This window comes from Aulonocara sp. 'chitande type north' Nkhata Bay, linkage group LG20 (assembly GCF_057382095.1).
Source record: "Aulonocara sp. 'chitande type north' Nkhata Bay isolate Kocher_YH1m ecotype deep benthic linkage group LG20, A_spYH_male_GT1.1, whole genome shotgun sequence".
Lineage (NCBI taxonomy): Eukaryota > Metazoa > Chordata > Actinopteri > Cichliformes > Cichlidae > Aulonocara > Aulonocara sp. 'chitande type north' Nkhata Bay.
The window spans coordinates 25,991,247-26,006,739 of NC_141363.1; the positions used below are offsets into that span (position 1 = coordinate 25,991,247).

At 41.5% G+C, this 15,493-nt stretch overlaps 2 protein-coding genes across 2 annotated transcripts; both read right to left on the reverse strand.

The window, feature by feature from the left end:
* Positions 1 to 7,910: 7,910 nt before the first annotated feature.
* On the reverse strand, positions 7,911 to 8,988 carry LOC147305737 (P2Y purinoceptor 1-like). The gene has a single exon (XM_086277244.1). It carries the CDS (start codon positions 8,964 to 8,966, stop codon positions 7,974 to 7,976), a length of 993 nt encoding a protein of 330 aa, XP_086133370.1. The 5' UTR covers positions 8,967 to 8,988; the 3' UTR covers positions 7,911 to 7,973.
* A 3,469-nt stretch (positions 8,989 to 12,457) lies between these two features.
* LOC147305738 (P2Y purinoceptor 1-like) lies at positions 12,458 to 13,799 on the reverse strand. Its single transcript, XM_086277208.1, has one exon. It carries the CDS (start codon positions 13,753 to 13,755, stop codon positions 12,802 to 12,804), a length of 954 nt encoding a protein of 317 aa, XP_086133334.1. The 5' UTR covers positions 13,756 to 13,799; the 3' UTR covers positions 12,458 to 12,801.
* Between the last annotated feature and the right edge of the window lie 1,694 nt (positions 13,800 to 15,493).

Genomic DNA, 15,493 nt, shown 5'->3' on the forward strand with positions numbered 1-15,493 from the left:
GTATTACTAGATGTAAACGGGAAGCTTAGGTCTCTTCCACAGAACAAGATTAAATTATTTGGAAAAGAAGATGGGGGAGGAGATAGACTGATAGTAGGTGTATCAGCTGGCATGTGTGGGGAAACCACAGTAAACAAGTGGTGGAGAGGTTGGAGGGAGTGCACAATAGAAAAGGTGAAAACTGAATCCTTCAGTGACTATAGTTGCTATGAGGTAGTGACCTGATAAAAAATTATTAGGTTTCATGATTTTGACAGACCTAGCTTTTCTTGTTCACCCTGACAACTTTGTGCTTTTTTTGCAGTCTTTCATGGCTAAACAACTGTAAATTATCACTTTTACAGTTGCCAAAATATTTATCAAAATAAAAAATGATAGATTGTTTTTAACTGTTTAACTATTAGTTTCATGTGAGTCAATATTACTTATTCTGAATCAGTAATAGATTATAATAAATCAGTAATGTTTAAGGTTTTGAAATGAAGCTTATTCCCAAGTTCAATAAGAAAGTTCTATGGCCACACATGTGTCAGCTCCTGGGTGCTGACGCCTAAATGTAAGCTTTATCAGACTTTCCCACGCTGTCAAGCCGCTTGTGTCATCACTGGTTGTTGTGTGGTGTTAGTTCAGCAAGCATTACACACACACGCAGGTAGGAACAGAGGATTACCGGAGTTGACTCCTTTCTTTATTTTTCTTTTTTCTTCTTCAAAACCACAACCAGAACAACATACTCACTAGCGCCCTCTAGCGCTTCTGGTAAATGCATCTACAGAACAAATGCAATAGTATGTTTGGACACAACATCTCCCCCTTTGAACAAGGATTTCTTATGTGAACCTGACTTCATTCTGATGTATGTCACCTAATACACGTTTAACATATTTCACATTACTCAGTAACATTCACTTTCCCATGACAAAGTCTTGGGTCCAGCAAGGTGGGTTCCTCATCCTGGTGGGCCTAAGCCTACTATCAGACTCAGAGTTAGATTCTAGATCAGTTCCTGGTTTATGACAGTCCATTGTTGTGTCAGAATCAGTACCTGCGTTCAGCTCTGACAGAGCCGATAAGTGTGAGGCGTTCCAGGTCCGTCCATCATCCAGCAAATAAGTGTTTGGTCCTTTCCTTGTCATGACAGTCCTTGGTTTGGAAAACTTTAACTCGCCTTTCTTTACCTTCCACGGCTTCCTAACCCGTACCTTGTCACCAGGCTGAAAGTTGGATGGTTTGGCGTGTCTGCGAGCATCAGTGTATTCTTTCATTTTCATTTGCTTATTCTTAACTCTTTCGCACATGGTATGCCTCTCTGTCTGAGGAACAGGCATATCCATTACCTGTAACTTTGTTCTCATTCGTCGTCCATGGAGCAGTTCTGAAGGGGAAACTCCAGTTGTTGAATGAAGGGTTGCTCTGTAGTCCATCAGGTAAGTTCTCAGGAACGATTTCCAGGGTTGTCCTTGAATCGAGGCAGTCTGTAGGCAGTCTTTAACGCATCTATTGAATCTCTCAACTTCCCCATTAGCTCTTGGGTAATACACTGAGGATCTCAGGTGTTGGATTCCCCTGCTTTTCAGGAAGTCAGTGAACTCAGCAGAGAGAAATTGAGAGCCATTGTCACTTATCAGTGTCTCAACAGATGCCTCAGCCCGTAGTCTGAGGCATCTGTTGAGACTATGGTTGGCTTACTGGGGTCGAACATCACCAGGGCAGGGCTGTGCACGATTAACCGCTTGACTTGATCAAACACTGCTTGAGCTGCTTCGTTCCAGTGGAATGAACAGTCCTTACGCAGAAGAGCTCTCATAGGTTCAACAACAGTCGCGTAATTTGGCACAAACTTGCTGTACCATGCACTCAAGCCAAGAAATGAGCGCAGGGTTGCAGGATCAGTAGGGGGCGGAGCATGCAGGATGGCAGTGACATGAGAGTCATCTGGCAGCAGACCTTCTGGACCGATCTTTTGACCCAAAAAGCTCAGAGTAGTTTGACGGAGTTGACATTTGTCAACATTGAGTTTCAGTCCTGCATTGTTGATTCTGTGTAACACAGCACGCAAGTTGGCCTCATGTTCAGCTTCTGACGTTCCGTATATGATGACATCATCAAGGTAGCATTGCACCCCTTTCTGGCCGCGTAGGATTTGTGTCATCATCTTTTGGAAGGCTGCAGGTGCTGAACTCAACCCATAGGGAACTCTGCAGTACTGGTACAGTCCTTCATGTGTAATGAAAGCAGTGAGCCCTCTACTCTCTTCATGTAGTTTCAGCTGATGGTCGGCGGATTTAAGATCCAGGGTGGAGAACGTGACAGCCCCACGCAGCTCAGACAGTATGTCCTCTATCAGTGGAAAGGGATGACTGTCAGCGACCACCGCTTTGTTAGGTTCTCTCAAATCAACGCACATGCGTATGCCACCAGTCTTCCTTCTAGTGACTACAATCGGGGAGACCCATTCAGATGCATCAATTTTCTCTATGATGCCATGTTCCTCAAGGTTCTTGAGTTCTGCGGAAACAGCATCACGGACTGACAGGGGTAAGCGTCGAAGTTTCTGCTGTATTGGCTTCACTTCAGGTCGCACCTTCACTTTATGTACAAAGTCCTTTGCACATCCGAATGCAACTGGAGACTCACATTCCTGTTTACATTGAGTGGGCAGAGCCGAGGTTTGCTGGAGTGCAGCACAGACCTTGGGACTGTCAAGAACTAATTGTCCCCCTTTTATGTGTAGCTGGAGGGCAGTCACCAAGTCCATTCCCAGTATGGGTGTTCCTGTTCTCACAATGTAGAGATCTGTGGAGGCACTCTTGCCATTGTAAGTAATGTCAGCTCTAAGACACCCTAATACATCCAGTTTCTCTTTTGAATATGTAATAAGCTGAACAGCTGGATTACTTAACTTAACTGAGCCAAAATTTGTGCTGTAAACATGTTCAGGCAGTATGGAAACACCAGACCCTGTGTCTACTAGTAGCTTAACAGTGCATGCCTGTGCAGTATTTGGTACAGTGACAGCAACAGTGCACATCAATTTAGCCGGATCACCACTGACACAATTGTCAACAGTTAAAACACACATTTCAGGAACAGTCACTTCATTAACAAGCTTATGAGAAGATTTACACACTCTCGAAAGATGTCCGATTTTCCCACACGTATTACATTTGCAGTCTTTTGCGGGGCAGGATTTATCATTGGCTTTGTGATCAGCTGAACCACAACGGTAGCACGTTGGAGCTGTATCCGTTTTTTTAGCTGCTTTGTATTTTGGCTTGCACATCTTCTTTTGTACTTGAACAGCGGCAACAGGCTTTGTTTCACCGACAGCAATGGCCTTTGCATCAGCTATTGCAGCCTCTGTACGCCTAGCAATTTCCAAAGCTCGATCGAGCGTCAAATCCTCCTCCATTAGCAGTCTTTCACGTATACGAGCATTATTTGTCTTCTCTACAAGTTGATCCCGCAACATTTCATTCTCCATAGCCCCGAACTTACATTGTTTCACGAGCTCACGCAGTGCTGCAACGTAGTGATCTGTAGACTCACCGACAGCTTGGGCTCGTTGCCTGAAATGGTATCTCTCGGCGACAACATTGACTTTAGGATGAAAGTACGTTTCCAAAGCCTTTACGGATCCCTCGTAATCATCCGTAGCGAGTGGTAAGGCGCTGTAGATTCGTTGTCCCTCCGTTCCCAAGCAGTGAATGAGCAGGGCCCTCTTCCTCTCCGTAGCAAAGTCATTACCCCCGATCGCCAGCAAGTAGTTATCGAACAACTTTTTCCACGCAGCAAATGGAATTCTCGGTTCGCCCGGGCAATCCAGGAACACAGCCGGGGGTTGCAAAGAGAGCAGAGCCATAACTTAACCACTACTCTCGTCGCCACTTGTTGTGTGGTGTTAGTTCAGCAAGCATTACACACACACGCAGGTAGGAACAGAGGATTACCGGAGTTGACTCCTTTCTTTATTTTTCTTTTTTCTTCTTCAAAACCACAACCAGAACAACATACTCACTAGCGCCCTCTAGCGCTTCTGGTAAATGCATCTACAGAACAAATGCAATAGTATGTGTGGACACAACACTGGTCTAGTCCAATCACCTTCTCGCTGCTTTCTCCAAGCCAATCGGCATTCATGGTGCATACTTTAGATTTATCTGTGAATCTCTTTCTCTTTCACAGAGGTCCTGCTCTAAACCCTGTCACAGCTGGGGTTCCGTTCTGCTCGCCGTTGGAGTCAAAGTCATGTTAATTGTTTCTAATGATCTGTCCTTATTGAAATATTCACCAGGTGTTGCAAATGCTTTTGCAGGATAGTCAGTGTCAACAAGAACTCGTATTACTAGATGCAAACAGGAAGCTTAGGTCTCTTCCACAGAGCAAGATTAAATTATTTAGAAAAGGGGTGTATCAGCTGGCATGTGTGAGGAAACCACAGTAAACAAGTGGTGGAGAGGTTGGAGGGAGTGTGCAATAGAAAAGAAAAAACTGACTCTGTGTGTGTGTGTGAGTTGATTAGTCAGAGAAAAATATTAAAATATTTCATTACAAAGAGTTCTGAGCAATTTTTCAGTTGCCATCTTTAAATATTTACAGTGGGGCAAAAAAGTATTTAGTCAGCCACCGATTGTGCAAGTTCCCCCACTTAAAATGATGACAGAGGTCAGTAATTTGCACCAGAGGTACACTTCAACTGTGAGAGACAGAATGTGAAAAAAAAAAAAAAATCCATGAATCCACATGGTAGGATTTGTAAAGAATTTATTCGTAAATCAGGGTGGAAAATAAGTATTTGGTCAATAACAAAAATACAACGCAATACTTTGTAACATAACCTTTGTTGGCAATAACAGAGGTCAAATGTTTACTATAGGTCTTTACCAGGTTTGCACACACAGTAGCTGGTATTTTGGCCCATTCCTCCATGCAGATCTTCGCGAGAGCAGTGATGTTTTGGGGCTGTTGCCGAGCAACACGGACTTTCAACTCCTGCCACAGATTGAGGTCTGGAGACTGGCTAGGCCACTCCAGGACTTTCAAATGCTTCTTACGGAGCCACTCCTTTGTTGCCCGGGCGGTGTGTTTTGGATCATTGTCATGTTGGAAGACACAGCCTCGTTTCATCTTCAAAGTTCTCACTGATGGAAGGAGGTTTTGGCTCAAAATCTCACGATACATGGTCCCATTCATTCTGTCCTTAACATGGATCAGTCGTCCTGTCCTCTTGGCAGAAAAACAGCCCCATAGCATGATGTTTCCACCCCCATGCTTCACAGTAGGTATGGTGTTCTTGGGATGCAACTCAGTATTCTTCTTCCTCCAAACATGACGAGTTGAGTTTATACCAAAAAGTTCTACTTTGGTTTCATCTGACCACATGACATTCTCCCAATCCTCTGCTGTATCATCCATGTGCTCTCTGGCAAACTTCAGACGGGCCTGGACATGCACTGGCTTCAGCAGCGGAACACGTCTGGCACTGCGGGATTTGATTCCCTGCCGTTGTAGTGTGTTACTGATGGTGACCTTTGTTTTTTGTTTTTTTTTGCCTGTCCCATTTGGTTCTTTAGCCATCAGAATTGTTGTCTGAAGACCAACAAGGATACCCAATGGATTTACTTTGCCAAATGGATCATCGTGGCATTGCCGTATTGGTCCATTTGATCGATCTTTGTTTTTATTATTTATCCATCCATCCATTCGCTTCCGCTTATCCTTTTCAGCGTCGCGGGGGGCGCTGGAGCCTATCCCAGCTGTCATAGGGCGAGAGGCAGGGTACACCCTGGACAGGTCGCCAGTCTGTCGCAGGGCTAACACATAGAGACAGACAACCATTCACACTCACATTCACATTCACACCTAGTGGCAATTTGGATTATCCAATTAACCTATCCCCACAAGTTGCATGTCTTTGGACGGTGGGAGGAAGCCGGAGTACCCGGAGAGAACCCACGCAAACACGGGGAGAACATGCAAACTCCATACAGAAAGACCCCGGCCTGATGGTGGAATTGAACTCAGGACCTTCTTGCTGTGCGGCAACAGTGCTAACCACCGTGCCACCGTGCTGCCGTTTTTATTATTTATTATATTTTATTTTCAGATGTTACAGACGGGACAGACATGAGTGAGGGATAGGAAAGGGAGAAAGAAAGAGGAAGGAAAAGAAAAACAGAAAGGGAGAGGGACAGTGAGAAAGGGGGGGAGAAAAAAAATCTCCTGGATCACCTGTTGAGAGAAGAAGAATAGAAAACAAGCAAAAAAAAAAAACCCCAAAGCAACATACTAAACACAACACCATCGCATTAATCTAGCTAAGTGTAAACAGCAGTAAATACTAAATATTCAATGTTGTTGTGCAGCACGCAGGACAGACAGCGCACAATGTGCTTTGAAGTAGCAGCCAAGAAAGGTGTAATTTAAGTCTACGAGCAGTGAACACCCGTGTGCATACTTGTGTGGATCAGCGCGCTTGTATTCAAATGGTTTCCACATGTAATGGTCTGCAAGAGGATGTAGCGAGCCATAGCCCCGTCCCCCAGGGCATGAAGCAGGCATGGAGATGGTGACCTTTGTTACTTTGGTCCCAGCTCTCTGCAGGTCATTCACCAGGTCCCCCCGTGTGGTTCTGGGATCTTTGCTCACCGTTCTCATGATCATTTTGACCCCACGGGATGAGATCTTGCGTGGAGCCCCAGATCCAGGGAGATTATCAGTGGTCTTGTATGTCTTCCATTTTCTGATGATTGCTCCCACAGTTGATTTTTTCACACCAAGCTGCTTGCCTATTGTAGATTCACTCTTGCCAGTCTCGTGCAGGTCTACAATACTTTTCCTGGTGTCCTTCGAAAGCTCTTTGGTCTTGGCCATGGCAGAGTTTGGAGTCTGACTGTTTGAGGCTGTGGACAGGTGTCTTTTATACAGATGATGAGTTCAAACAGGTGCCATTCATACAGGTAACGAGTGGGGGACAGAAAAGCTTCTTACAGAAGACGTTACAGGTCTGTGAGAGCCAGAGATTTTCCTTGTTTGAGGTGACCAAATACTTATTTTCCACCCTGATTTACGAATAAATTCTTTACAAATCCTACCATGTGAATTCATGGATTTTTTTTTCACATTCTGTCTCTCACAGTTGAAGTGTACCTCTGGTGCAAATTACTGACCTCTGTCATCATTTTAAGTGGAGGAACTTGCACAATCGGTGGCTGACTAAATACTTTTTTGCCCCACTGTATTAGAACTGCATTTGCATTGCCGCTGTGCAACATGTGCATGCAATATGAGAACAGAAAAGCAAAGTTTCGTTAGAGAATAAATTAAATATATTGTCAAAATATTTTGTTTTTTATCTGGTTTAAAGAAAAATCTGTTTTATATGATTTATGTTATTTTCTTTCACTAGAACGCACTGTGTGAACTCATGCGGTCTTCTTTTAAAAAAGATGCAAGTACAAGCCATATGAACCCATTCACAAAGCAGTTGTACTCTATGCTCTTAGGTCTTTTTATCTGTATACACACACTTATACACCAATGACCCAGGGGCTGCTTGTGAGTGTTTTAACTACTAACCACAACTTGTTAATGATTGCACTGAAAAATAAATCATGATAATCATCTCCCAGTGCTCTGCCCTGACCTTATTGTGTGCAAGTGTTGCTGTTGTGATATATGTGAATAAATGTGGATAAGAGTATATTTACATCAAAAATCTAATGTCATTAGGAACTGGCTGTTGATTTTTTTTCTCAGTCACAGCTTTAGTCATTCTCTGTTGACATTAGCTTCCTTTCACAGATCTGTCATAACACAGACACATGGAGCTGTTTCCTCTGAATCCATAGTTTATTTAAAACATTGTATAATATAGTATAAAAAAGAATGTAATAAATAAAAAAAAGGACAGCAAATGAACAGTGTAGCTGTTAAGCACAGCAGTAAAAGATGAGATCAAAGTCAACAATGAACTAGTCTTGTGTATACTGTGTCGCCTGCACACTGCCATATCTTGATACAGTCAGACGATTTAACATATGACAAGATCGCAGGAGAAGCTTATTGAACTGAGTAGAAATATCTGTGATATGGAGGTAAACCAGGGGGTTCAAAACACTATTCAGACACACAAGACCACGACTTATCTGATGAGCACTGAAGACTCCATTATTCCATGTAGGGCATTGCCCCTTTTCTAATAATCCTCTTGCATGAAGGTTGAGGTTCCTAAAAATATGATATGGGATGTAACAAACTGAGAAGAGAAGAATCAAAATAAACAACAACTTTAAGCTTCTTTGTTTTACTTCCTTGTCAATGGTATTACTTTGGCAGAGAACCAAAATCACATGTCCATAGCAGCCAAGTAGGATAAGGAACGGGATGCAAAACCCAGTGAGTGTCTGTCCAAGACTGTATGTCAGGTAATCCTCGACATACTTTGTAGAGGTGGTATGGTAGCATTTTGTGGTTTCATTTGTTTTGGTGGTGTTGTTTGTGGATGTTTTGAGGTAGAGCATGTCTGGAAGACTTTGAACACTCACCAACAGCCAAACCACAACTGAGATAACCACAGTGTTACGGACAGTCATCCTTCCCATCGCTTTCAGTGGATGGACAATAGCCAGGTACCTGTACACACTTATACAGGTGAGGAATCCAATGCTGCCGTATAAATTCAAGTTGAAGCAGAATCTTGTGATCTTGCAGAAGGCATCTCCAAATATCCAATTACTGTTCATAAAATAGTATGCTGACAAAAATGGTAGTGTTGGAAGGAACAAAAAATTGGCAATTCCAATGTTTAAAAGAAACACATTGTTTCCAACTTTCTTCTGTTTCTGCAGGATCGACTTCATCCCCCATCCATTAGCTCCCAGACCAATGATCAATACCATGGTGTAAATGGACGGTAGAATTTTGCGTTCGAAGTCATATTCAACAGAAGTACAATTATCAGGCATTGTGTGTCTGTACAACCTCACTCCTCTGTGGCAGAATTACAAATGAGGCAAGTGAAAGAAAACAAGTTCATAGAGTGATCGGTCATGTCCCTGCTTGTAAACCAGCACCGAGAAGCTGGAAAGAGATTCCTAATAATTGTGCAACACCTTGTGTATACATGCTTGTGAAACTGTCTGTTTGCTTGCTAGCGCACAAATACTGTTTACCTTTCTATTAATGCACCACACAAAAGCATGTTTGTTATTGTATTGTTATCATTTGTGTCATTCAAAACATTTTTTTAACTAAAACTTTCAGAAAAGATCGCATTTTCAAGTCCTAGACATTGAATGTTCATTATAACTTGGATTACAAGGTTATTTTTATTGCATGTAACATTCTGTGTGAAAGTTAGTTTAGCATATGAAATGCAGATGCATATTATTATTTATCAGTAAACACTTTGTTTGACAGCAAAGCTTTGTGATCTAAACAGATGGGCATCTAATAACCTCCGTTTGTGGTTGTTTTGCACACGATGGTAGCTGTATTTTAAACCATTTATGACCTAAAACATCATTTTACATAAGTAAGTATGTCACGGCTGGCGGAGTGAGCCGTGTGGTGTGGAGGAAAAGGAGGACCCAAAATGCGGCAGTGACTGATGATTCGAGTGACGTTTATTTACAAGGTGGCAGTGGCAGAAACAGGCAACGAATCGTGAGAGATTACTAACGGAAACCTAAACTGGGAGAAACTAACTGACAAACCTGAGACCATACGAAAGGGGTGCGGGGCAGAGAGACGCAGACTAAGGAACAGGATACCAAGAAACACAGATGAACGCAGTGATACATGGATGAATGCAGACGAGCCGACAAGGAACACAGACCGACACCCACTAAATATACACACACAAGGTAATCGGGTATACATGAATACACATGATGACTGGAGGACACAAGCTGAACACAATGATAACAGACACAGACCTTCAGAATAGAGAAGGAAATCCAGAACACGAGCCTTCAAAGTAAAGCAGGAAACACACAGACTGATTTGCAACACAACACGGGGACATGAACAGAGCACCAAGGACAGACACAGGTAGGGCTGAATATACACCAAACTTCAGGTTCAACCAATACAAAATCAGAATAAACACAAAACGCTGGGTCAACAACCCAGGACCAAAGTATGTCATTGCCTGGGAGTCTTGATGGGTTATTTGTGATTTCTGATTGTTGTTGAAAGTTTTCAGTTTGCTTTTAATTATTATTCCACAGCTTTAGTTTTAATTACTATTGTAAATGGCCTGTATTTGTATATTCGATCGTCTTCTTTGAATTCATTCATGTTTTTGTTTTCATGGAGTCTCCATAGTTTTTCTTGTCACTTGGTTTAGCTGTTGTCTCTGTGTTTTTCTACTGTTGCCTGTATTCCCCTGTTGTGTTATTTCCTGTTATTTTTGTAGTCATTTATGTCTTGTGGGGGGATTTTGTTGTTGTTGTGGTGGTGTTTTTTGCTTATGGACTCTTTGCTTATGTTGGGTTTTTTTTTAATGAACTACTTTTTTCTTTTTGTTGAACTCACCTAGAAATCTGCATTTAGCTCCTCATCATGCAATACATAATAGAGGCGGAAAGAAGGCACAGCAAGCTGGATAGAAGAAGAGGATTGAAGTGAGTGGGCAGAAGACGTAGTGCTTAACAGATCAGAAAGGTAAGGAGGAGCAAGGTTCTGAATGGCCTTGAAGGTTAGCAGAAGAAGTTTGAATATTATCTGGAATGGAGCCGGTGTAGTTCCTTAAGAACAGTGGTAATGTGCTGGTAGGAGGGGGTTCTGGTAATAATGTGGGCAACGGAGCTTTATACCAGTTGAAGCTTATGAAGGGATTTTTGGGGGAGACCACGGAAGAGAGAATTACAGTAGTCAAGGCGGGAGGTAACGAGACTATGGACAAGAATGGACATAGGATAGGACATAGAATGGGTGGAAAGAGAAGGACGTAATCTGTTAATGTTGCGTAGATGGAAATAGGCAGAGCAGGTGAGATTATTGATGTAAGATTTAAAGGATAGTGAACTGTCTAGAATGACACCAAGGCTCTTACCCTGAGGTGAAGGGAAAACTGTGGAGTTATCGATAGTGAGAGAGAAATGATTTGCCTTCAAAAGGTTGGATTTAGTACCAATAGGAAGGATTTCAGTTTTATCCTCATTAAGCTTTAGAAAATTACAGTTGAACCAGGATTTTAATTCAGTTAGGCATTCTATAAGGGAAGAAGGTGGGAGGGAGGAATCAGGCCTGGAGGAGAGATATAACTGGGTGTCATCAGCAAAACAGTGAAAGTGAAGATCAAATCTGAAGAAAATGGTACCATGAGGGAGGATGTATATTATGAAGAGAAGAGAGCCTAACACTGAACCTTGGGGTACACCAGAAGTGACTGGGAATAGACTAGAAAGAAATGATTTAAGTTGAATAAAATGGGAGCAGTCAAGAAGATATGACTGGAACCAAGCTAAAGGTGTGTCAGAGATGCCAAGAGACAACAGAGTGAGTGTTGAAGGCTGAGCTCAAATCCAAAAGGATGAGAATGTTGAGAAGACCAGAGTCGGCTCCGATTAGAAGATCATTAGTCACTTTAAGTAAAGAAGTTTCTGTACTGTGACATGAGTGAAAACCAGATTTAAATCTCTCCTACATGTTATTATTAACGAGGTGTGAATGATAAATAAACACTTCTAAATAAAAATAACCCTTATAAATTGATTCATTTATTTACTGATTATTCTTTCTGTGCCCCTATTTACCTCAGATAACAGATATCTCCTAAAATTTTGACTAAAAGCCATATTTTTGACTGAGAAAAACATAATCCCACCACTTTTACTTACCACTGGTGTTTGATGAGGTTCCTTTGCTGGAATGTAGCATTTTCTTTATTCCAAACATGATTCTGCTAATTTAAAGCAAATAACCTGCTAATTATAACACATTTGTGAATATCTTAACTTTAATAACAAACTATAAAGTAGTATTGCTTCTGATAAAACCTCAGAGGCTTTAAACCTTTATTAGGAGTGTATTTACTTCGCTGTCTGTGGTAAATGAACATCTGTGTAACATTTACTGGCATGGTGAGAGCGGAAAAACGGTGTTAGAATGATTTTATATGAGATATCCTGTGGCATTTACAGAGGATATCATAATTGTCTGCAGTGCAGTTAACTGTTTCACAAAAACTCTTGTGTATTCTTGCAATCTTGAATTGTATTCTTGAATTGATTTACCATCTTTAAAAATATTTGCAAAGCTGATTTTCCTCAAATATTTGGAACATTTATCTTCAGTTGCTGAAAATGTGTTGGGCTTTAAGGGAAGTACATTAAAACATAAATGAGATCTGGACAAAGCAGTTTATTTTACTTTTAAACGACAGACTTTAAAAAAACATCCACTATGCACTTACTATCAAAAATAAGGGAAATCTGAATAAAAAGCCTTTAATTATAGTTAGACAGCAGAACAACAATGAGGAGGCTTGAATTCAAATGCTTAAAGTATAGACATACAGTATATACAACATAATCAAAACTGACCTTTACTTTCAGCGTGTGTACATACATGTGACATGCTGTTAACATTAACCTTCTATCAGCAGTGAAGCATGCAGCATCATATCCTGTTTGTTCTTCAAACATTCAAGCATCACAAATGCAATAACTCGTCTTTCAAGTGTTTTTTAAGTATTATTTTTGCTTTTTAGTAAAAAGCAACATTTTTGTGTTTCTTACAAAAGTCTCAGATGAGTCTCAGATGAGGCGTACTCCTCATGTTCATCGGCACATTTCAAGTATCCGTGAGGTTAGAGGTGAACAGACTAGTGACAGCTTGGTGAACTTGTTGGAGTAGCTGTCTGAGCTGAGAACAAACATCTTCACTTACATGCAGGTAAACTAGAGGATTGAGCGCACTGTTCAGACACACAAGGCCACGGCTTATCTGATGACAAATATAGACTCCATTAGACCATTTATGACATGTCCCCTTGATTACGCTTAGTCTTGACAAGAGGTTGAGATTTTTTAATATATGATAGGGGATGTAACAAACAGAGAACAGAAGAATCAAGATGAATAACAACTTTAAGCTTCTTTGTTTCAGTACTTCATCAATGTTATCATTGTGGCAGAGAACAGCAATCATATGTCCATAGCAGCTGAGGGTGATGAACAGGGGGATGCAAAATCCAGTGAGTGTCCGTCCCAAACTGTATTTCAGGTAATCTTTAACATACTCGTTAGAGGTGGTATCAAAACACTTCTTAGTATTGTTTATGGGTGATTTGGGGAAGAACGTGTCTGGAAGACTTTGAACACTCACCAACAGCCAGACCATGACTGAGATAGCCACAAAATGAGTCACAGTTATTCTCCCCATCATCCTCATTGGATGGACAATAGCCAAGTACCTGTACACACTGATACAGGTGAGGAATCCAATGCTGCCGTATAAATTCAGGTTGAAGAAGAATCTTGTTGTCTTGCAAAAGGCTTCTCCAAAGATCCACTGATCACCCTTGAAGTAGTACACCATCAGAAAAGGGAGTGTGAGCAAATACAAAATGTCTGCAAGTCCAAGGTTGAAAACGAAAACAGAGACATTCCCCAGTTTCTCCCATTTCTGCAGCACTGACCTCAATCCCAGTCCGTTAGCCACCATGCCAGTGATGAATACTAAAATGTAGACAGGTGGCAGGAATTTTCCTGTAAAGTCAAAGCTGATGCAAGAAGACTTGTTCATTGCGTCCTTGATAGCAGTCGGTACAATTCCTCCTCCTCGATGAGTGAGAGCCTTCACTGCACAGATCAAAGCACACACACATTTATACACTTCCTGAGTTGCGTCTGTGGGCTATGAGATAACTGACTCACCTCTTTCACTGAAAACAGGAAAATATAACCATGCAGAAGTGGCAGTTTTCACACGTTTATACACTCTGTTGTTTGCTCTCATCCTGACAAAGCCATATGAGAAGTGAAAAGTGAAATAAGTTCAGCTCTAGTTTTTAGCCTATGCTTCCACAGTCTGAATCTCTGGGTTTTCAACATTTATCTTATGCCTGTTCTACAGCGTGGTTCTGTCCTGCCTGTTTAGCAACAATGAGACTGCTATGCAACAGAAAATGACCACACAATTAGCTTGTAAAAGCAGTTTCAAAACTTAAATTAACAAACCAGAAAATCATTTGCGTGGATGTTACTCTAACACATTGTTGGGTCTGTCTAGCACAGGCCCACCGCTGGAACGAGACAATTTAAAAACACAGCAAAAGCATTGAACACCAAGTAGGCAAAGTTCTTCTTGTTACTCATGCATGAGGGAGACCTGCCTGGAGCCAAGTGTCGTTCCACCACTTGACCTCCGTCAGACTCTCAGCCAGGTTCCCCATAGCACTCCTTTTATTGTGGTTACATGAATATGCATAGGGTCATTAACATATAACATCTTACATAGGTATACATGTGAACAAAGAATACTCAATACTCACACATACTGGAAGTCCAGCAGTTCATCTAAACAAAAGGCACTTAGCCTAAAACAGATATAGCTACGTTTATCCTACCATAAAACAATAAGAGAAGGTACGACCTCTCCCATGCTCCCAGAGTGCTCTCTAATGCACACAAAGTTTACAGACTATCAAGGATCAAACCTCTACCAATCTACAACTAATTATAAAACTCTAAGCATATATAAGTAGATATTTCTAAGCATAAATGACAATCAACAATACAAAACCTAACACACATACTGCCCATATTAATACTGTTGCAGCCTTACCCCAATGGTAGCAGGTTCCCCCAGCAGCACACTGATCCCCCATCTCCTTTGGGACCTGTGCAGTAGCACCGTGGGCAGACACACATAGGCCACAAAAATCTCATACTAAAGCAAATGTTTTTCATTAGTACCCACTCGGATCGACCAATGGGACTAATGGGTTTTCCATTAGGTCATAGTACCTGGTACCAGGTACCAGAGAATCTGGTACCAGGGAAACTGTTTAAATTGCTTGGAATCTGGGTTACAAGTAATCTAAACAGATCCTAAGATGTAAGTCGTCAGACTGCATGCTACCAATTGACTGGTCACTAGAGTCATTCGATGAGTCATAAGAGCGACTGATTGTCGAAAATCAAAACTGACATTTTTGAAACTCGACAACACAAGAAATAGCTACTTGAAATAACACCGTGTTCCCCCAGGTGTGACGAAAAGCTACAGACTGAGCATCAGGTATATATTCACTTCAATGTCCGCCTTTTTTCTGTTAACACGTGTTGTCGTGGTTTTCGGTAGGGAAAGAGACGACACCTTGTAGAGCAAACAACTTCGACCTTTATTTGTCACTTCCGGTACCCAACACACTTTCAACATAAAACTGGATATACTTAAACAGATAACACCACATCCTCCTTTCTCAGAAAACAACAACTTATTGAAATATTTACTGCGTAAGGGAAACTGTACTTTCGTT